At 49.5% G+C, this 22,221-nt stretch overlaps 2 protein-coding genes across 6 annotated transcripts in view; one reads left to right on the forward strand and one right to left on the reverse strand.

The window, feature by feature from the left end:
• Positions 1-13,532, reverse strand: part of CUNH16orf58 (chromosome unknown C16orf58 homolog) — a 14,584-nt gene extending 1,052 nt beyond the window's left edge. Inside the window, exons 1-13 of one of the 2 annotated variants that reach the window (XR_003793189.1) lie at positions 13,218-13,532; positions 12,893-13,007; positions 8,688-8,733; positions 7,026-7,058; positions 6,838-6,943; positions 4,504-4,605; positions 2,329-2,399; positions 2,065-2,249; positions 1,934-1,991; positions 1,486-1,556; positions 939-1,053; positions 667-810; positions 479-556 (exon numbers count right to left, since the gene is read on the reverse strand). Coding sequence is in view for 1 of the 2 variants with exons in the window: in XM_029220878.1 (XP_029076711.1) it covers positions 479-556; positions 667-810; positions 1,486-1,556; positions 1,934-1,991; positions 2,065-2,249; positions 2,329-2,399; positions 4,504-4,605; positions 6,838-6,943; positions 7,026-7,058; positions 8,688-8,733; positions 12,893-13,007; positions 13,218-13,520 (1,312 nt within the window). In the remaining variant the exon portion in view is untranslated. The remainder of the gene's footprint in view (positions 1-478; positions 557-666; positions 811-938; positions 1,054-1,485; positions 1,557-1,933; positions 1,992-2,064; positions 2,250-2,328; positions 2,400-4,503; positions 4,606-6,837; positions 6,944-7,025; positions 7,059-8,687; positions 8,734-12,892; positions 13,008-13,217) is intronic. The other variant, XM_029220878.1, reaches the window with a different exon arrangement.
• Positions 6,943-20,692, forward strand: AHSP (alpha hemoglobin stabilizing protein). 4 transcript variants are annotated; one of them, XM_029220880.1, is made up of 3 exons: positions 6,943-12,867; positions 20,018-20,096; positions 20,342-20,692. In XM_029220880.1, exons 2-3 carry the CDS (start codon positions 20,022-20,024, stop codon positions 20,543-20,545), a joined length of 279 nt encoding a protein of 92 aa, XP_029076713.1. In that variant the 5' UTR covers positions 6,943-12,867; positions 20,018-20,021; the 3' UTR covers positions 20,546-20,692. The 4 variants fall into 4 exon arrangements, with proteins under 4 accessions (XP_029076713.1, XP_029076712.1, XP_029076715.1 ...); XM_029220879.1 differs by lacking the exon at positions 6,943-12,867 and adding an exon at positions 13,726-13,784; XM_029220882.1 differs by lacking the exon at positions 6,943-12,867 and adding an exon at positions 13,983-13,997.
• The last annotated feature ends 1,529 nt before the right edge of the window (positions 20,693-22,221 follow it).

Raw genomic sequence — 22,221 nt, forward strand, 5'->3', positions numbered from 1 at the left:
GGGAGGGGGCATAGGGATACTGCTGGGGAGGAGACTCTGGGCTGACCCTGGGGAGGGGGAAGGAGCAGCACGGGCTGGGTGTACTGCTCAGGTTCCCCTTGCCTCTGCTGGGTAATCTCTGGCATAAAATGAGCCTAAAACCTCATCTGGTTGTAGCAAAAATTAATTGAGCAGCACATGAAAAAGGGCCAGAATGGAGTAGGTGCTAAATGAAAGAGCATCATCAGTAATTTGTGAGCCTTACCCCGCCCCCCGCCCACCATCCTCCAATGCCAACTGGGATCCATAGTCTGTCAACACTGACAGCGCCTCAGAGACCATCCTAACCTCCCCATCCTGCAGACAGGGAAACTGAGGTCCAGACTTGAGATCACAGAGAGAAACCCAGGTCTTCCACCCTCTAGGTGAAGGGGTGGGGATGGGGGTAGGCAGGGCCTCTGGGAGAAGGCCTAGGAGCCATGAAGCAGAAGGATATTACCTTTCAAGAACTTTGGAAATAGCTTGTCCAACACTTGGTGGGTCTCCCTGACGATGACGCAGCTCTCTTTCTCAGGACCTGGAGTGGGGTGAAGAACCAGAAGCTCTTGGGTTCCCCAAGCCGAACAGGGTCCTTCCTCTCTCCACCCCGCTTTGAGTCAGAAGCAGCCTAGATTGTGAGGCGCTTACCAGCCCGTACTCGATTCCTCAGTCCCTCCAGCTCTCCTGGGAGGGGTCCATCTCCCTGCAGGGCTCCAAGCACCAGTCCGTGAGTGGCAGCCCTCAGAATGGTCTCAGGGCCTGCCATCTGGCTCAGGACAACCTGTACCTGGTCTGGAGAGACCCAGGGACAGACTGGTACCAGGGAAGGGCCACGTCCCCAAACACTCTCAGGCCTACCAGCCTGCTTCATCCCTGTCTGGCCCAAAGGCCTTGGCCTGGCATGAAAGGCCATCTCTCACCCTTTCCTTTCCAACTTCATCTCATGTTGCTCCCCAGTGCTCCGGCCAAGTAATTTCCAAGATACAACTTCAGAGCAGCTCCCTGAGGTGGGTTTATTTTGCACGTCTTTAATGGCTAGTGAGAATAAGCAGCTTTTAACACACGACCAGCAGACCAGTAAACTTTAGTACATGTTTCCTCAAGAGGTGACACCGGATAGGAGAGGAAAGTGGTTCCTCAGGGATAACCAAAGGTCTTAACCCTATCTGAGTGTGCTGCAATGTACAAAGTGCTTTTACATAGTCACCTTATTTGATCCTCATAAAAACCCTGCAGCTAATAAGGCAGGTATTGTTAGCGCCATTTTACAGAGTGGTAAAGGGAACTTCACTGGGGCATGTAGCTACAAGCTGAATGCATCAGTCTTAGTCTAGAGCTCCCTTCAGGACACTAGGCAGACTCCAAACCGTCCAGCGCGTGTCCAGGGCTTGGGGCCCCGGGGCTGGAGGAATGAGAGGCTGAGCCCGGGAGGGTGAGTCGGAAGCTGGGGGAACGCGGCACACTTACTTTGTGACCGGTCCCAGCGAAGGAGGTAGGGTTCTTGGTGCCCCTCAACCAGCTTTTGCAGCTCAAAGACACTGAAGGAGAGAAGAGCGTGCAGTGGGGGAGGAGAAGACAAAGGCAGCAGTGAGCACCCAGTCAACTGCAGAGCCACCTAACTGTTAACCCTAACTGTCCTGCACCTCCTTGCCATCCATCCCTCAGCCGTTACCCCTCCCCCACATCAACCCTTCCTTTCTTCCTGCATCCAACAAATATAAGATCCCTTATATCTACTTCATGTTATACACCTGCTGCCCTCAAGCACCCACACTGACCCCCAAGTCTGTTCGGTGGAAAGAGAGAACCAGAGAGGTGGGGCTTGGTTGGGGGAGGCCAGTGTATGATCAGAACAGGGAGCCCGTGTGGGGAGGGGGTGACCGTGGTGATGGGTGGGAGACGCTGGGCCACTCACCTGGAAGTCACACGGTGTAGGGGGACCCCCAGGGATAGAGACAGAGATGGCCAGAAACCTGTGGGAAGCTGGAGTCAGGAGGCCCAGGCAGGGGGAGACATAGGAAACTTGAAACCGAGGGGCTGGCTCACCTGTCCACAGCGGCTCCATCTGATTGGCTGAAGCGGGGCCAAGTACCTCTCCCCGCTGAAGGAAGTGCTTCAGGACCAGCCAGAGCCGGCCTTCGTTCAAGGTCTCTATGACAAGGGCCCGGACTGCCCGGTAGTTGGCATAGATGTGGAGGGCAGTGAGGAGGAAGAAGCAGCCAAGGCTTAAGCTGGGGTGACAGAGTGAGGTGGTCAACAGGAGCAGAGGCCCAGCGGGGCGCCTCCTCCCTGCCCTTGGTCCCGGCTTACCTAGGGCAATCTGACACCAGGGGAAGCATCAAGAGGCTGACCAGGAGCCCTGCCAGGCTTACCAGCGTCTCCTGGAAAATGGCAGAGGGGATGGGAGCTGGAGGGCTCCCCTCCAGGCCAGAAAAAATACCCCTGAGTGCCTTTCACCACACCCCTCCCTGCCCCAGACACTCCCTACACTGATAAGGGTGCCTAGGAAATTTTTAACGTTTTTGATGAGTGAGCTGTCATTTAAGATACCAGCTGCTTCTCTGCCCAGGTAGGTGCAATGCCCTTGGAATGCCTGTGGAACATGCCTTCTTTGTTTTGCAAGAGTCAAAGTGTAGCCCTACACTCAGGCAAGTAAATGTCCACAGATTAAAACTACTTTATTTGGTGGTTTAAAAAAAGAAAAAAAGGGAATTCCCTGGCAGTCCCGTGGTTAGGACTCCGCACTTCCACTGCAGGGGGCATGGGTTCGATCCCTGGTCGGGGAACTAAGATCCTGCAAACCATGCAGCGTGGCCAAAACAAACAAAAAACCCCGAAAAACAGAAAAAAAGGTCCATCTGCCCAGTAACCAGCAGATGCTTTTTGCAAAGGGGTCAAGGAACCACCCAGGAAGAAAAGCACAAGATCCAAACTTCCCTTGAGAATCAACATTATCAGACCCTCTGATGGCCCGAGATGGCCCGACTGAGCTTACCCCAGGGGAAAAGACCCCTGGCCACCGCCCCCCAACTCATCATGAGAGAGGAGTCTGGACTGGTGTCCCTGACTACGGGGTTCCGGGGGAGAGTTGGTTCTGGCACAGAGGGGGCCTGAGACTGCAGCTCTTCTTACCCAGTCGTCCTGGCAAAGGGGCGGGCCGTGGAAATAAAGGCTGTGGGTGTGACAGTAAACTGGGGATCAGGGGCCTTGGAGCTCAGGGGCAGAGGGACCTCCCCTCCCCCAAGGTGGGAACAGTCATTTCCAGCAGCCACAGCAACTGGCAGCAAAGCAACAACAGCAGAAAGCAGGGGCTGAGTCTGGGGCTGAGCACGCGTCTCATTGCCCCACTGATGTTACTGCCTCCGTGAACTGAGGAAGCCCTGGGGCCTTGGAAAATGCATCTGGGGGTGGAAGGGGCTGGGGGTTAGAAAGAGGGCAGGTGAGACAGCAGGCACGGGGCTGGTTGTACTTATTTCCCCTCCCTAACAACCTGTGGAAGTGATAATGGGGAAGAACTCATCCAACCATTTCCGGGGAGAAGGGATGTGTCCAAAGGGACCCAGGGAGACTCAACCATTCGGTGCCTTTTTTCCCCTCATCTGTAGAGTGGCAACAATGAACAGCCCTGCACAAGACCACTGTAAGGATTTAATGAGTTCATCCACATGAAATAGTTGGCACATGGTTAATGTTTAAAAAACATTAGCTTGTGTTAATATTATTGAAAGCAGTTAGTCAATTTTTTTAATGAAATTCTATTTAATAAAACAATATAAGAGAAGGCCAGAAAGTAGGACTGGAGAGAACAGAGGTTTCTAAATTGCTTCAGTGTCAAAGAAAACCATCACACTTGTGACCACCCTGGGCCTCACTTTCCCCATCTGTAAAAGAGAGATAATAACAGTATCCACCTTAGAGGGTTGGTGTGAGAGGTAAACGATGCAGTGCACATAGGCACTTAGCACCGGGGTACGGAGGGAGGCGATACCTGAAGGGTTCAGCCTAAGGGTGCCTCCACCTCCACTTCAGGCTCCTTTGGTCAGGTGAGGGCTGGGCCGGAAGGGCTTTGCTAAACTGCCCAGCGGAGGCCTCTGCAGTGACTCCGGCCTCCTCACATGCCAGGCGCTTTAACGTGTGGGGCCTCATGGGGTCAGAACATGCACCTCCCAGGGTGGGGCTCTGCCTAGAGAGGGTGAGGTCCAAGGCAAGGGGTCCCTCTTGGCCTCAAGGGCAGCAGGCAGGGGCTGAGATGACCAGCTCGGACTTGTTGCCGCCAGAGCCCGAGCCCGAGCCCTCACACCGACTACCTATCCTAAGAGTCAGAGCAGGGAGAAGCTACATTTCCTCCCGCCTGTCTCCCACCCCGCCCCGTAGGAGCACTCAGGTGCTTCTCTTCATATGCCCAAATCGTGGCTTGGTCTGATGTCTGCCCCCCTCCGGTACATCCGCGCACCCCCCACCATCCCTCCAATTCTGGCTGCTCACCTGGCTGCCGTCCTTGGCTGACACGTCGGCCATGTTGTTTCTCCGGGCCTGATGCATGGTCAGTGCGGCCCGAGTGGCCCCACCAGCCACGCCCACAATGCACTGGGTTGGGAAAGGGAAGAGTGAAAGTCAGAGTGGCCATAACCTAATGCAACACAGGAGTTTCTGTGGGTGAGCCAAACAAATGGCTCAAACCAGTTTAAGAAAACTGGGCCTCAGGCCACCCCGCAGCAAAACCCTGAATGCCGTCCTTGGTCTCCTGTTCTCACCCCGCATTTCCACTAGGCCCACCTCCCCTGTCTTGCTCCAGGAGAAAACTGAAGGTCTGCCTGTCACACCACCCTGTGGACCCAGGCCCAAGGAAACTCACTTTCTCCCCGCAAGGTGGAGGCCCACAGACCATTCTTAGCCCAGAACCTCCCCAGCCTCCAACTTCTGCTTTGGCTGCACCCTCACCCTTGCAGAGCCAAGTCTGGTTTCCAACTTGGTGCTTACATTCTGCCTGCCTGGAACTAACTCCACTCTCTTCCTGTCCCAGTCGAGGCCTAGCCAAGCCTTCCAGGCCAGTTCCAAACCCACACCAGTGGCCCTGACCTCCTAGGGCTCTCCCTCTGAGATGGGAGAGCTCATCGATTAGGGTCACTGACTTCATTCATGTTTATCAAATCTCTTTTAGATGTCAGATACAGATTTAGGTGCTGTGAGAGACTTCAATACAACCCCTGCCCTCATGAAGCTTATAAATCATCAGATGGTAAACAAATAAACGAGTTGTTACATAGGCAGTGTTTGTTTGAAGGTAAGAGGAACGTGGATCAAAATGAGGCTGGAGTTATGGGCGGGGACCTGATCACATAGAACTTACCAAGCCTTGTAAGGTCTTTATACCAAGAGCAATGGGCACAGGGAAGTGACCTGATTTGATTTCCACTCTGATAAGGACTATGGGGTTGCTCTGAGAAGGACTGAAGAGGGGTGAGAATAGACGCAGGGAGATGACCTAGGAAATAACTGTGCTTTTTCAGCAGCAAGGAATCACCAGGTGACATGGTGATGGAGGCGTGAAAGGACTGGAGAGATTTAAGAGGGCAAATAACAGACGTGAATGGAGGTTTAGCTGAGGGTGACAGGTAAAGGGGGAGGAGATGAAGGCATGGGTGACAACCAGGCTTCTGGTTGGTGCACCTCAGGGATGGAGGTGCTGGAACTCCAGGGAGGGGCGGGAAGGTGGGGAAGGGGAAGTTCATGGTCCTGTTCGAGTCCCTTATTCGACAGATGAAGAGACTGAGGCCCGCAAGGCGGAGCTTAGTGCAGAATTTAGGCAGAGGTCACAATCCTTGGTTTCTCTGTGGTCGCCTGCCCTGGAGGGGGAGGGGGTGCTCACAGCCTTTAGTGCCTGGGCCAGGGAAGCTCAGTGGCCTCCACCACAAAGAACTGTTCCTAAAATCCTAAATATCAGTAGTGCCCAGCAGAGAAACACAAGTGATTCTGAACAGATGGATGGGCCTTTAAGATGGGTCTTACATATCTTCTTAAGACTCTTTACTCTGTGCCAGGTACTTAACCCTGTGGGGAAGACAGGCTGAGCTCTTTACCGAACCTTGCTAGGCCTGTTTCCTCATCTGGATGAGGCCAACTTGAAGGAATCATGAGGATGAGCAGCATGGCGGAGAAGAGCTTGGATTCAGCCCAATCACCCCTTCAGCCTTGCTCTCCGGTCTGTGCTCTGTCTTGCCACTGGACCTTGACCTGCACTGTTCTTTCTGCTCAGAATGCCCACGCTGTACCTCACACTCATACTTCAGGACCCAGCTCCAGGGAAGACCTTCCTACATCCCTGGACCGGGCCAGATTCCCTGATGAACCCTCCTGCAGCCCCCTATACTTCTCATCTGGAATACCTATAGCTATCACTTGATAAATATTTAATTATGTGTGGCTTTCTTTCAAAGATGGGAGGGCCCGTATTTTGTGCCGAACATGCAGTAGGCACCCTAAATATTTTACTGAAAGAATGCAAGGTAGCCAGGGAGCTGGTCCCAAGATGTTGACACTGGACCACCCGTACTCTCTTTCAGCTCAGAGCTCCCTCACCAGTCCCGTGGCTCCAGACACTGCCTTAGACTGACTCTCTGAGGCTCTAGAGGCTGTCTGGCTGGAGGAGGATCAGAATACATGGCTGAGTCCCAGAAGAAACATCTGAACTTCTTCACTCTTCTAGAAATGCCTTGAACACTGGGCCCAGGCTGGGATCCCCTGTGGGCCCCAAGTGAGCCCGCACACAGCACCACCAGGGCAGGCATCTTGGGTCCGGGGTGCCCCAGAGGCGGGTACCTTGGCCAGGTTGCTGATGCAGATGGTCATGGTGAAACAGGTGGGGAACATGGGAGCCATAATCTCGAGGAACATGGCTACATCGTTGAGGATGTCGGCAAAAAGCCTGGGGGAAGGGATAAGAGGTCAGAGGTCAGAGACCTTCATACTAGAAGACTCCCCTCCCCTCAGTTCCAGCCCCTTCTCACCTCCACTGCTTGGCATTACAGTCCATTTTGCTCCTGTGGGGGAGGAGAGGTTGGTTTGCAATTTGGATTTAAGGAGAAAACACAGCCTGTGGGCAGTGCAGGCCATTCCTATGCCTTGGAAAGGTCCGAAGGGCTCAGGAAAACCCACACCCCAGCCAGACATCTGTCCCCACACCCTGTCACTGCTGCCTGAAATGCCACCATTAGCTGGGAGGACCTTCAGTGGTCACTCATATTTCCCCGTTACTAACCCATGAGGCACCAAAGGAAAAAGCTGACTGCCTTGTGGCTGCTCCCCACCCTCGGGTCCTCCTGGGAGAGAGGCCATCCTTGGGGTCCTCTGCCAACTCCCCTCCTCTTCCTTCTGCTTCATAGAAGGTACCCAGCAAGAAGTCCACATATTCTATAAACAATACATTCAGTGTAAACACTACCCTGCATGTTATAGACAACTAGCCCAGAGAGGGATATGACTTCCCTCGGATCAGATGGGAGTGGGGGGAAAAGGCCGAAAGAGCCAGGCTCTGACATCCAGCCTAGGATATCTCTATTACACGATGCCACAGATGGTTCCCTCCTCTGCAGGCCGAGTGACACCCTGGCCCTTGCACAAACCCCCAGGGACTACTTCTCCAAGATCCCAGTGGCAGGAGATGCTGCAGTCCCCTGCCCAGCTCAGAATTTGCAGCATTAGCCCTGACCCTTAATTTGAAATCTCCTAGAGGGAAAGGGAGCATTCCTGGACGGGGCATGGGACACACATGGGGAACTCCTGATGGAGCGAATATATGGCAAAGGCAGGACTAGAACACGTGGGCCTGGTCTTGGGCTCTGCCTGATGCCACAGAAAGACCACAGGCTTTAGGTTCAAATCCCATCTCACCAGTTACAAGCTGTGTGACTTGGTCTGCTTCACATCTGGAAAAGGTACACATTCAATCCTACTCTACACAGTTATTATAAGGATTGGAGAGGATACACAGAGAGCTGGTGAGGCCCAGTTAGGGTTAGTAATTGCAGTTGGTGTTTACTGAACACTTATTATGTGCTAAGCACTTTACATAGCTCACTGCACCTCACAACCACGACTGATGGCAGATACTAACTCACTCCTGAGGTCACCCAGTAGTGACTCAAGGAGGAAGCAGGCAGCACGACACCCTCAATCCCTTCTAGATAAATGGTGATGTGGATCCCACGTCGGACAGGGATCCTGATAACCTACCCAAGCCCACTCCCCACTCAGCAAAGTCCAACCAAGTATCTAAGCCGCCACAGTAGCCTCTGGAGTAAAGGTATTCCTTCTGGGCTAAGCACTGTCCCATCCAAGCTTGTCTCTTAACAAGCCAGCAGAGGATGCTCAGAGCCTGTGGCTCCCTGTGTTTTTCCATGATGGGCAGCAGAGGGGCAAATCGGTGCTCTTGAAGGCAGATCTCATCCTGGCAATGGCTCTGTGGCTTCACTGCTTGGTGACCCCGGGCAAGTCACCTGTACTGGGTACTCACTAAAGACTCCTTAGCTCTGATATACCTGCTAAATCTCCCCGCCCCTGGAGACTGGTAGGAAAGAGGGGGAGCTGAAAATACAGCCAGGGCTGAGAAAGACATGACTCCTGTCTAGGGAGAGTGGCTAGAAGTCTGCAGATCGGGAAGAAAAACTCACCCCATCCACCAGGCAAAGATGATGCGGCCCAGCATGCCAGTTGAATCTGAGGGAGAGAGGCATCGGTAAGGAACAAGCAAGAGCCTTGGGGGCTGTAGGGCCTGGCAGAGCCTGGCACTGAGATGGCTTTCCATCTTGGATCGCTGCCCTTGGAAGCTCAGTCTGGTATAAGTTCTAGAGAGACGTAGCTGCATTATGGGGTCAGAAGTGCCTAGACTTAGCAGTCCCTCAGCATGTACCCCAGAGAACTAGGTACCCATGCACACCAAGAGACACGGACCAGGAATATTCTTTGCAGCATTGTTTATAACAGCAAAAAACTGGGAATAATGCAAATGCTCATCAACAGGAGAATGCATAAACAAATTCTGGTACATTTACTCAGGGGCACACTAGACAGCATTGAAAATCTACTGGACCACAATTACCCACATCGGCATGGATGAATCCTAGTATTATCATCCTGCATGAAAAAGTACGTCATGATGACTACACACAGTACAGTACACTCTTCATAAAGCTCGAGAACGACTGAGACTAAACAATATACTGTTTGGGTATATATATCTATATGGTAAAACTATTTTTATAAAAAGCAGGAAATTCTGTGCGGAAAGTTCAGAGGTTATTGTTGATATTCTAGCTCTTAGGTTGCGCAGTGGGTTCACAGGTGGTCATCAGAGTATAAATAAGTAAAAAGGATCTGAACTGCAGGTTGGTGACAAGCGAGCTGGGAGTGTGGGGCAGAGGGAGAGGCCTCCTCAGACTAGGGAGAGTCACAGAGGTCTCTGGAATCCACTAGACCTTCACTTGCACAAGTGCTTCTTGGCTACCCACTGCCGTGAGGCCTGGGAGGCACCACAGTGAGCCAGAGTCATGGTTCCAGGCTCAAAAGCCAGTGTAAAAGCAGACAGCAGCCACTACGAAAAACACTGATTTAGACCAAGGGTCAGTTAACGGTGGTCTGTGGGCTTCTTCGCCGTTTTTGTAAATAGTTTTACTGGAACACAGCTGTGCCGTTTGTTTCCAGACTGTCTATGGCTTTTTTCATAACACGACGGCAAAATCAAGTTGCTGCAAGTGAAACTGTACAGCCTGCAAAGTGTAAAATCTTTACAGTCTGGTCCTTTACAGAAAGTTTGCCGACCACTGATTTAGACCCTACCTTATACTGAGAGTAGTACTCATTAAGCCCAGCAGGGGGATCACAAAGAAGGACTGTTCTAGAATCAAACTGAGAAGGCCTCACACTGCGGGCACTGGGAAGGACAGGCAGAGCGGGCAGAGGACCCTTAGCTTGTTTGAGTTTGAGGGAAGGGACCCTTAAGTGGGGGACTGCAAGAAGGAGAACTAGGTTGTGGGTAGGAGGGATGAGAACGTCCCACGACATATAAAGGTGGTGACATGGGCCAGCCTTCCTCATTCTCCTCTTGCCACCGCGGCCATCCTTGGGCATTGACCCCTTCTAGCTAGACATCTTTACCCAGCCTTGGACTTGAAGGAGACCGCTAAGCACTCTGGCAGAAACCTGAAATACCCAAGTCTTCCAATCGTCACAACAATTCTACGAGCTTGAGGGATCATCCCCTTTAGATGAAGCAACTGAAGCTCGAGGATTGATAAACGAAAATGGGGCATTTTCAAGAAAATCTGGATTTACAGCTTTCCGAGAAGAACCTGAAGACACGGCAGCACCAGGCCTGCTTCCCCTTACCGCTCCAGTTGGCTGGGGCTGAGTAGCAGCTGCCTCATTCAGAGGCGTGTGTACAACACATTTCCCATCCGGCCTGCTCGGCTTCTCTATTTCTGTCCCCTCTGTCCATGGAAGTTATACTTCCCAGGGTGGGTTTAGAAGCCTCCTCCCGCTGTCACTCACCCACACTCCTCCTTTCAAGTACTTTTAATTCTACACAAAATTTTCATTGTTCAAGATTTTTGTATTGGATCATTTTAGTGACTCTGAACATGGCAAGGTTACTTTTACGGGGTGAGAGCTCACAGGGCCAAACTATTTTTCTTCCCTCCGACTGCACAGTCTTTGCCAATCAGGTATGTATGTCCTTCACACAAGAAAGGGGCCTACTCTATCTTTCATCGGAGGCGGTTGGCAGGGCCCTTGTCAGAATCTGGAGGTTGGCAATAGGATGCAGTGACATACATCCTCCCTATTAGCTGAAAGTCAACACTGTCCACTAGACCAGGAAACTTAATTCCCACCTGCTCCTCTCTGCCTCACTTACAACTGTCCATGCTGTAAGATCTCAAAATTTTGAGTCCTAGTTAAGGGATCAACTGTCCATAAATTGTACTCGGCTCCACTCTGAAATCCTAACTGGCCAAAGAGTGGGTGGTTAAGAGTGGGACACAGGAGTCAGTGGGCCTGGGTCCAAATCCTGGCCCTATGTGACCTTAGGCAAGTTACTAAACCTCTCTGTGCCTCAGCTTCCCCCTCTGAAAAAGGTACTCATAAAGGCATCTACCTAATATGGCTGCCGCAGAGATTAAGTTACATATTACACATCAAAACGCCTGGCATACACTCAGCTGGCAAAATATTGGCTGCTAGTAGTATTACTATTGCTAGTTATGACAATTAACATCATGTTCTATTAAGAGATCTGTAAGTAAAAGTGACCACATCAAAAAATTCCAAGGGAGTTTCTTATATAAAGCTCCGCATACAAATTTCCCATGTTTGATGGAAACAAGTTTGTAATATCCTTTCTAGTTAAGGGGGTTTCCTTTAATATCAACAACAGGCTTTAAAGTAAGAGGATATTTTTCCACATCTTAAAATGGTCTTATTTTTTTCTTAATAACTTGCCTGAGCTGAAGACATACATAAGCAACATGTTGGTGATAAGGCTAGGATGCTTAGAAATGACATGGAACTACTGACCCAAGCTCCCACTGCATTCCAAACAATTAACCAATAGGAGAGGAATGGAAAAGATCCAAATTAAGCACAGTGCGGTGGTATGAAAATGTACTCTGGAACTAAACCTCCTGGGTTCACATCCGTGACCCTGGGCAAGTTACCGTTCTGTGCCCCAGTTTTCCCATCTGTAAAATGGAGATAATGACAATACCTGTCTCAGAACTATTGTGGAGACTGAGTCAGGACATTTAAAGACCGGTACACAGTAAGTACTGTTCAGGAACTATTATTATTAAAAGAAGAGACAACTAGGACAAGAGGCACAGATCACCACCACTTCTCCACTGATATGCAGTCTCAGAGAAAGAGCTTCTTTCCAGCAGTGACTCACATTTGGACAGTATGCTCGTCTTCATGGTAAGGGTATAAGCAGGAGCCTCCAGATTCTCCAAAAGGTCCACGGAGGCTCACCAGAGCTGTGGCCAGGTGATGCCAGGTGCAGAATGAGCCTTACCTTGGGTCTGATTTAAACCTCCACTGGGAACAACAGTGAAAGACAAAGGATGGTGGAGCCATTGGCCCTCCTGATGTGGGCAGTTTCCCTTTTCTTCTCTACTTCACTTTCTAAGTAGCACGGTACCAAACTGTATCTTTTTTCCCCCCCTTTAGTGGTTTTTCAAAAAGCGGTACACATTCAACAGACAGTTACTATAGTTATTATTCATAGCATCATCTAGTATCCCAGAGGATATAAAACGCCTTTCATCCTTCCCCAAACCTCCTCTCTGCCACTCAGGACCTATTACAAAACTGTTTCTGTCTAGAATTAACTAATTTCCCACACCCAAGGCAGTTGGCAGTTTTATTCAAAAACCAAACTCTTAGGCAGTCCTCCACAGATTAGGAGTAAACGGGAGGGGACGGTTTACTTAGGGATCTGGGCTCCAGATGATTAAGGGACACTGCACAGTACGTATGGGGAACGGAGTGCAGCTACCAAGGCTAGTGGGTGGGATGAGGGTGTTCCCGCCATGGGTTACTAGTCAGTCGTCAATAAAGCCAACACAAATCTTTAAAATTTACTCAGTTGAATTTTGTTTTTTAACGAGGTACAAGGCACTCTTCTAGGAAGTGGGGAGGCTTGGCTCCCGGATCTAATCAGACAGGAATGCATAAATAAACATACTCATCAGAGCCCAGAGCTAGGTGCCAAAACACTGGGAGAAGGGGAAAGGAGGGGCTGGGCTTCCCAGCCGAAGGAAAAAGTGGACAGAGAAATGGCAGAGCTGAGAGGAGCGATCGGTGAGACTCCAGGGGTCCAGCTCACCTTTCACGAGCCAGGTGGCCGTGGCAGCTGAAACAGAGGCTTTTGCGTTCCCTACCCCTATGCCCAGCAAGACTGCGTGGGTGGCCAGGGAACCCGAGAGGCTGGAAGCAAAGGCCTGGAGAAGAAAAGAAGTGGGGTGAGGAGTGGGCGCAGGAGCATGGAGGTCTAAGACCTGTTATCAGCTCTCCTGGGTGTGTGGCCTGGGACGTGTCACAGCTCGGCTCTGGGCCTCAGTGTCCAGTCTGTAAACGGGGAGGGAGAGGTGGCGCGCTGTCTCCCCTGCCCCGGCTACATGTCGCTCCCTTCCCCAGTCGGCCGGGCTGACCTGCACGGAATCCCACAGCTGGTAGGGCAGATAGTCCGGGCTGACGCTATCGGGGAAGCCCTGAGGCAGGAAGACAGCCAGGAGCCGGGAAAGAGGTGGGACGGCCGTCCCGGGAGCCACCCTTTCGCCCCCATCTCTTCCTCCGGGTTTCGTTGTGAAGGCCCCAGAGAACCCCCACCAGCGCCGCCCCCAGGCCTCCCACTGCAGGCTCCCGTCGGCGGCGGCGGCGCGGCAGCCCCGGGCCGTCCCGGAGCCGAACTGCTCGGTGCACAGTGGGGCCTCGCTCCTGGCGACATAGGCCATCCTGAATTCCTCCCTTTAGTTCCGCGGGCAGAGAAACGTGGCCGGAAGACGCGTCCTGCTCGGCTACGGCAGCTGCAGAGGGGCATTATTCCTTCGCGAAAGGGCCTCCTTCCTCCGCGTACTCTTCCAGACAGTCCAGGAACCAGATGGTTCCTTTCCGACCTCCCGGGCCCGCCTCGACCCCTCGGGGCTGGTCCCGGTCCTGGTTCTTTGTAGCATCTTGTCTGGGGCCGCGGGAGCCCTTTGGCCCGCCAAGCCCTGAAGGTACCTGTTTTGCTGTGACCCCCGACTTACAGTTACGGGGAGAAGGGAAGAGGGCGTCCCTAGGGAATCGTGTTGAGACCCGGTGCGGCCACAGAATTTTTCGCTGTGTGGCTTTGGGCAGCTCAGTGTCCCTCTCTGGTTCTCGGGTGGCTTCTTTGCTGTGAGGCCAGGGCCTGTATTTTACTCCTTTCCCGGGTACCCAACACATAGTAGGTGCGTAAAAGAGATAATGTTTATGAATGAATGCATGCATGATGAGAAGTTGGACCAGATGATCCCTGAGGCCCTGTAAAGCTTCCCTTTTTGTTTGTTTGTGTTTTTTGGGGGTTTTTGTTTTCCTTCTGGGCGTCTCTGGCCCTCCACTAGAAATTTTCAGCCCTTCAGCCTTTCCTGACTGGAAGAGTATTATTTCTGAAAGGATCCTAAGAACTTTTGAGGAGCAAGGAAATCAAGGGATTGTAGTGAATAGTGTCAGCAAATAGGAGAAATAGGCAAGAAGTTCTTCTGTGTTTATTGGGGGAGAGAGTCTATGAAATTGGGGGGGAAGTCTAAAGACAGTGTTTCCCTCCAAACTCACCTCTTTTTCTCTTTCCCTCTCTTCTCTCCCTTTCTCCTTCCCATCTAGTGCAATGTACTGCCTTCAAAATAGAAATTTGCTAAAAGCGTTCTCTTTTCTTCAGAAAATGAAATATCCTGGTTCCTTAGCCCAGCATTCTTGGACCCTCACAGTTTGATTCCCTGCTTGAAACTTCTGATTCTCCCTATCATCTTTCTCTTGGACCTCAGCCTGGAATGCTCTTCCGCCTCACCTCACCTTACCTAAAAGCTAGACAGAGTCTCTGAGGCTGAGGTAGACCCAGGGCATTTGATTTTTTGTTTGTTTGTGTGGTTCCTGTGAGAGTGAAAAATTGAAGGGATACAAACGTGTAATATTTTAAATGTTAGCTTCTCTGGGTATATTGAACTGAGACTAACCTCCAGGAATGAATTCCACCAGAGGGCTTTAGTTTGGGTGCAGGTTCTGTCACTTAGTATATGTGAGACCTTGGGCAAGTTTCTCACCACTCTGTCCTTCAGTTTCCTCACCTGTACAAGGGGAATAATACTAGTACCTACCATATAGGGTTGGGATGAGGATTAAATGAGTCGTATGTGTAAAGCTCTTAAACTATGTTTGGTACATAGTGCATGCTATTTAAGTGTTGACCATTATTTGGAGTTAATGTCAAGTATTCAAATGTGAGGCCCTTTGCTCCACGGGGCCCTCATGACCAGCACTACTCTATGAAATATTGTCCAAACCAGGATTTTTTTTTTTTGGCTGCGTGGCGCGACTTGCGGGATCTTAGTTCCCAGACCAGGGATTGATTGAACCCGGCGCCATGGCAGTGAAAGCACCGAGTCCTAACCACTGGACTGCCAGGGAATTCCCCAAATCAGGATTGTTGAGAGTGTCTTTAAAGGAGGCACCGTTAATAATCACATCGGGCTAACAGACTGGAGCCATCCTGGGCAAACTGAGAAATACGGTCACACTATTTAGCAACCCTCTAGGCTTTACTGACCATCTTTGTCCACATTGACCTCTCCCTGCTCAGAGACCATGGCAACCCTTGTTCACTGTAGAACTTATTTAACGCTTAGCATATGCTTTCTGGAGCCAGTTTGTACTTGCTTTTATTAGGTATCTAAGTCCTGTCTTCCCAAGTGGACTGTAAGTGCCTGACAAGGACTCATACACTTCTTTGCAACCCCAGGGTCCAGATCAGTGGCTTGACAAAGAGATGAAGGATGCTTCCTCTTCCCCCACCCCCTGAGACCTCTTGGCAGCCTGCATTCAGCAGTATAGTAAGCACCGGGCAGAACACTCCAAGCTGCTCATCTCCTTGACTTTATCCTCACTGATCTCCCCACTTCCACAACTACCCGCTTATGGTCTACTCCCTACACAGCTTAAAACTCCCCGGCTCAAAACCTTTCAGCAGCTTCCTGTTACTTTTATGGAAGAGGATTGCAATATTCTCCTCCAAACCCTTCAATGACTTTCCTTCATATTTGAAAATAAAACATGAACTTCTTGTCATGGCCCATGAAGCTCTGTAGATTGGGCCCTGCTCCATCTTTCAGACTTCACCCCTTACGGTTCATCCTCTCACTCCCCCCACTAGAACATAAGCTCCCAGAGAAGAGGAACTTTGTCTTTGGCACTGATGCATTCCCAGGGCCTGGCACAAGGCAGGTGCCAAATACCTATTTGTGGAATGAATGAATTTATTTTCTCAATAACCCTCATAGGTATTATTTCATTCCTCCTTTAAACAGAGAAACTGGGGTTTGCATGTGTGAAGTGACTTCGACAAGGTGACAGAGCTGAAAAGTGGCAAAAGCATTCATTCTCCTATTCATGCAACAGATACTTAGTGAGAAGCTGCTACTCTTCTAGGCCCTGAGGCAGGTGTCCAATTTGAGGCTAATGGTTTCAGAACTATACCATCTTGTTTCTTTCTTTTTTATTTTGTATTCTTGTTAAGTATTATAAAAATAATGGAAGGATACATTCTCACTGTAAAATAATTCAAACAATAATATAGATGGAGAAGGTCAAATTCTCCTTTGACATTTATCCCTCTTTCCATTTTTCAACAAATACCAGTCAATGCCCAGAAGTAAACATTATTTACCATGAGAGAGAGACAGAGACAGAGACAGAGAGAGAAATATAATTTTACATTTAATCCCCTCTCCCATACTCGCAGCCTGAGGTAGCCTGCTGTAATTATAGTTCATTTAACATTGTCTTTGAGATCTTTTCCTATCAGCACATATGTAGCTACCTCATTTATTTTAATAGTTGCATGTCATGCCATGGTGTGAATGTGCCATAGTTTCTATAAAGATTCCCCATATTGCTTTTTTCATTATTACAAATAGGTATGATAAATTCCTTGTACAGGCCTTTCTGTACACTGAATATGAATATTTCTTTAAAATGAGTCAAAAGCAGAATTGTTGGGCTGAAGGGTATGTGTATTTTAATTTGAACAAGTATTGTCAAACTATCTCTCTAAAAAGCTTTACCAATTTACACTCCTACTAACAGTATACAAGAATGCTTGTCATAGTCAAGATATGTATTGCCATTATCTAAAAAAGTTCTCTTGGGCACCTGTGCATTTTAATGTCCACTCTTGTATTCTGATCGCAGATAACCCCTAATGTGCTTTCTGGTCACTATAGATTATGTTTGCTTCTTCTAGAATTTCATAGAAATGGAATTATACTGTATATGGTCTTTCATGCTTAGCTTCTTTTGCTCAGCATAATGATTTTGAGATTCTTCCATGTTGTCATGAGTACCATTAGTCTGTTTCTTTTTTTTGTGTGTGTGGTACGCGGGCCTCTCACCGTTGTGGCCTCTCCCATTGCGGAGCACAGGCTCCGGACGCGCAGGCTCCGCGGCCATGGCTCACGGGCCCAGCCGCTCCGCGGCATGTAGGATCTTCCCGGACTGGGGCACGAACCTGTGTCCCCTGCATCGGCAAGCGGACTCTCAACCACTGCGCCATCAGGGAAGCCCAGTCTGTTTCTTTTTATTGCTGAGTAGTATTCCATTGTATGAATATACCACAGTTTGTATATGCACTCACTGGTTATTGGACATTTGGGTTGTTTCCAGTTTTGGGTTATTATAAATAAAGCTGCTATGAACATTTGCATTTGCATGTAAGTATTTTTGTAGACGTGTATGGACTCCACCTAGGAGTGGAATTGCCAGGTCATGTGGTAAGTGTATGTTGAACTTTATGAGAACTTGCCAAATTGTTTTTTCAGACATTTCATTTTACCCTCCCACTGGCAATGTATGAGATTTCTAGTTGTCCTATATCCTTACCAACACTTAATCAGTCTTTTTAACTTGTAGGAGCTGTAGTGGGTATGTAGTGGTATCACATTATAGCTTTCATCTGCATTTTCCTGATGAATAATAATGTTGAACATCTCTTCATGTGCTTATTAGCTATTTGTATATCTTCTTTGTGAAGTGCCAGTTCCAATCTTTTGGCCATTTAAAAAAACTGGGTTGTCTTATTATTGAACTATCAAGAGTTTGTTTTAAATTCTGTATACATTTTTTTAAAGGGCTTCAAATGCTTGGCTTTTAAAATTATTTATTTATTTATTTATTTTATTTTTGGCTGTGTTGGGTCTTCATTTCTGTGCGAGAGCTTTTCTCTAGTTGTGGCAGGCGGGGGGCCACTCTTCATCGCAGTGCGCGGGCCTCTCGCTATCGCGGCCTCTCTTGCTGCGGAGCACAGGCTCCAGACGCGCAGGCTCAGTAGCTGTGGCTCACGGGCCTAGTTGCTCCGCAGCATATAGGATCTTCCCAGACCAGGGCTCGAACCCCTGTCCCCTGCATTAGCAGGCAGATTCTCAACCACTGTGCCACCAGGGAAGCCCTGTATACATTTTTTTTTTTGGTCAGGTCGTATTGCAATTATTTCTCCTAGTGGTAACACATACTTTCTACCCTAAATAAATGAAAACATGTTTACACAAAAATCTGTACACAAATATTTATAGCAGCTCTATTCATACTTGCCAATAACTGCAAACAATCCAGATGTCCTCCAGTGGGTCAATGAATAAACAAACTGTAGTGCATCCATACGATGCACGCTTAGCAATGGAAAGGAACAACCCACTGCTACTTGAAATGACTTGGATGGAGCTTAAGGGCATTATTCTGAGTGAAAGAAGCCAGTCTCAAAGGTTAGATGTTGTATGACTCCATCATAAGACATCCTCAAAAACACTGAACTGTAGTGATGGGGAACAGATCAGTGGTCGGCAGGATTTAGGGATGAGACTACAAAGGGGTAGCACGAAGGAGTTTTGGGGCAATGGAAATGTTCTGTATCCTGATTGTGGTAGTAGTTACATGAATCTACTTATTAAAATCCAAACGTCGTACACCAAAAGAACGTTAATTTGCTGTGTATTAATTAAGATAATGCTATAAACAAAAAAGCAGAGCAACAAGCCATGAGTGTATAGGTGCCTATGAAAACTGGTTTTTGAATGGAGGAAGATGGGACAGGAAATACACACATCTTGAATTGCTGGTTACTTTGTCGGGGGAAGGAGCAAAAATGATCCACTTATCAGTGTGAATTTTTATAATGTTTCACTTATTTCAGTTATTATATGGTGATTTTGAAATTGGAAAAAATCTATTAAAAATGGAAAACATTAGGAAAATATTTAAAAAAAAGAAAAGAAGTATTTTTGCTTTGTGAAGTACCCGATGATATGTTAGAGAATAAGACACGTGTGTCTCCATTCCTGTGGAACTCAGCCTAGTAGAGTCCAGTCCCCCCCATATTACCAAAGGCTCATCTGCAAAATATGACTGTTATTGGAATTTGCCTAACAAGAGTTTTCATAAGAATAAATACTTATTCTTCTTATTTTTTTGGCCACGCCATGTGGCTTGCAGGATCTCAGTTTCCTGACCAGGGATTGAACCCAGGTCATGGCAGTGAAAGCCCTGAATCCTAACCACTAGGCCACCAGGGAACTCCCAAGAATAAATACCTTAATACTTGCTTGAAACAGTGGCTGGCACAAATGATGACTGTAAATGTTAGCTGCTATTAACATATCACCTATGAATTGGGAGAATAATTGCCACCACTTGTTAGGATGATTTTAAAAGTGCCTTTCTCGTAACAGGGCATCTAACAGTTACTGTTAGTTTCATTAGCGTTTGGAGCCTGGATCCTGGGATGTGGGGGAGAGGGCATGGCTCTATCCCTGGTTTGGTTTTCTGGGTCTCCCCGCTTATCTCTTCTCTTGGCTTTGCTATCTTTCTAATTTCAGGGAAGCCTCTCCCTCCTTCCCCTCCCCTGGTTGGCCTATCACCCTCCCTCAGGACCTAAATGCAGGGCGTTTCCCTCTTTGGCTGACACTGGACTCCTTGTCTACATCTAGCTTGGCACAGAGGGACATCCAGACCCTGAAAAGTGTGGGTGAGACGTCTATACATAGCACTGTTGGACCTGACAGTGAGCCAACCTGGGGGGAAATGGGATCTCAGAGCAGGGCACGGTTTGAAAGGTGGTGGAGGGGAGGTGACCCTGCAGGGCCCCAGGGATGCTTAAGGGGAGTGAGGAGTTTGGGGGAAATACCCTGGGAGAAAAAGATACTTAAATTCCATCTCTTTCTCTAATCAGGCAGATGGCCCTTCTTCAAACCAATAAGGATCTCATTGCTACAGGAATGAAGGAATTTAACATTCTGCTAAATCAGCAGGTAAGTCTGGTGCTCTGTTTCAGAGGACAGGCCTGGAGCGTTGGGAGGTGGGCGAGGACAGAGAAGGGAGAATAATCTGGAGCTGGGAGGGTAATGGTTGAGTTGATGGAAACAACTAGAGACAGGTAATACAAATCAGAGAAAAGAGGATGTCAGAGTTTGTGGTTATCCCTGAATCACATGGCCGAGCGTGGTCTCCCTTGCCAAATCCTGACCTCCCCTATACCAATCCCACCCCCCCCCAGGTCTTCTCTGGTCCTGTTGTCCCTGAAGAAGACATGGTGACTGTGGTGAATGACTGGGTGAACTTCTACATCAGCTATTATAGGCAGCAGATGGTGGGGGAGCAGCAAGAGCAGGACAAGGCTGTGCAGGAGCTTCGGCAAGAGCTGAATACTCTGTCTGCCTCTTTCCTGGACAAATACAGGAACTTCCTGAAGTCCTTGTGAGCGCCCGATCGCAGGCTGCCTTCCTCCTAGCCGGGAGACCCAGGCTTGTCTGAGACCCTTAAATGCTGCCTCTGTGTCTTCAAGGCCTCAGGCTCTGCCCCTTCATGGTATTACTGCACCCTGACACCTCAATAAAGACCAGTACTGGTTTTGGTGGTTTTCCTGGCTCTGTGGCTCTTCTTTGGTTTCCATCGCTGCCTCGTGGAGACAGTTGGTCCCTTTTCCCTCACCCTGCTTCCTGGATATGATCTCGGAGATCTAATTCCTTAGAGCAGAGGTTTGCAGCCTTAAGTAACGCCTGGGCAGCACTAAAATAGCCTGAAGGAGGGGCCAGCCGGCAGAGCCTAAAGAATAAGTGCTGAGGGACGGGGGAAGGGCTCGTAGACAAAACGGGGGAGATAGAGGCTCTCCAGAAACTGTGGCCCTGTGACATGCTGTCTAGAAGACAGTTGTTGAAATCTCCCAGTCTTGTTTATCCTTCACTAGGTGGAATCAAGAGTCCTCCCGCCTCAATTTTCCAATCCCCTGCCCTCGGCCCCAGCTTGAACAACGTTATAGGCTCTTCTAACTCTAAAGACGACCACAGAGCACCTCCTGGGAGTACCGCTTGATTTAGAGTTGGAAGGGGTCTTGGGAACTAGTCAGCACACCCCTTATTTTTCAGACGGGAAAACCCTGGGCTCTATCACCCCTCAGCCCCAGATCCCAGGCTTGGGAAGCGAAGATTCCTGCCAGCCGTCCCTGCCGCCCCAACTTTCTCCTGTCACTCCCCGGACTAGACCCCCTTTCACTACGACCTCCAGACCCTAGGCCTCCTTATTTTAGGGCTTTAGGGTGGAACAAGGGCCGGTCCAGGCTCTCGAGCTTTTAAAAAGTGAAATGAAAGTATTAGGGGGAATGAGGAAGGGTCCGCTCTCTAGAAGACCCTTACCTAAAACCTCGGGGCGCGGAGGGAGGGGCGCGGGGCAGGAGGGGCGGGGCTCGGGGACAGGGCGCACCAATCAGACGCTGTGCTCGGCGTGCGCCGGGGGAGGGAATGGGGAGTTCTCCTGGTGACTCTGTCTACCGCGTTGGAGAGAGGATAGAGAAGGGGTGTTTTCTCATTCCAACCTACAGCGAGGCTTCATTTCGGATCTGTGCACTCCCACCTCTGACTTCTGGGTTTTGGGGCCTCTGTAGTCCAGTTCAAGGTCCAAAGGGAATGAGCTAGGTAACCTCAGCCATCCTTTCAAACTTGGGGTTATGTGGAGGCCCCAGACCTTGCAAGAGAGTAGCGGCCTCCAGGTAACTAGGTAGCGAGCACCTCTACGGTGTGACTGGTGGCCCAGGCTGAGGCCAAGGCTTTCCCACTGCGCCCATCAGAAAGTCTCAGCCCGTTAACGGGGACCCAGGGCCTGCTCGGGGGGCGGGGGGGGGGGGATAGTAGTCAATAGCGTCACCTGTGCAAAAAGACCCGGACTGCTGCGCGTGGGGAGAGAGAGAGACAGAGGTACCACATGAAAAAAATATTAGATTAACCCCATTGCTGTTGGAAGCATAGCTGAAAAGTATGGTCAGAAGCCACTTTCCTGTCTTTTTTTTTTTTTTTTCAATGATTTTGTGTGTGTGTGTGTGTGTGTGTGTGTTAGTTTCTGCTTTATAACAAAGTGAATCAGTTATACATATACATATGTTCC

The sequence above is a fragment of the Monodon monoceros genome, unplaced genomic scaffold, assembly GCF_005190385.1.
Source record: "Monodon monoceros isolate NGI ecotype Baffin Bay Population unplaced genomic scaffold, NGI_Narwhal_1 Super_Scaffold_13, whole genome shotgun sequence".
In the NCBI taxonomy this organism is placed as follows: domain Eukaryota; kingdom Metazoa; phylum Chordata; class Mammalia; order Artiodactyla; family Monodontidae; genus Monodon; species Monodon monoceros.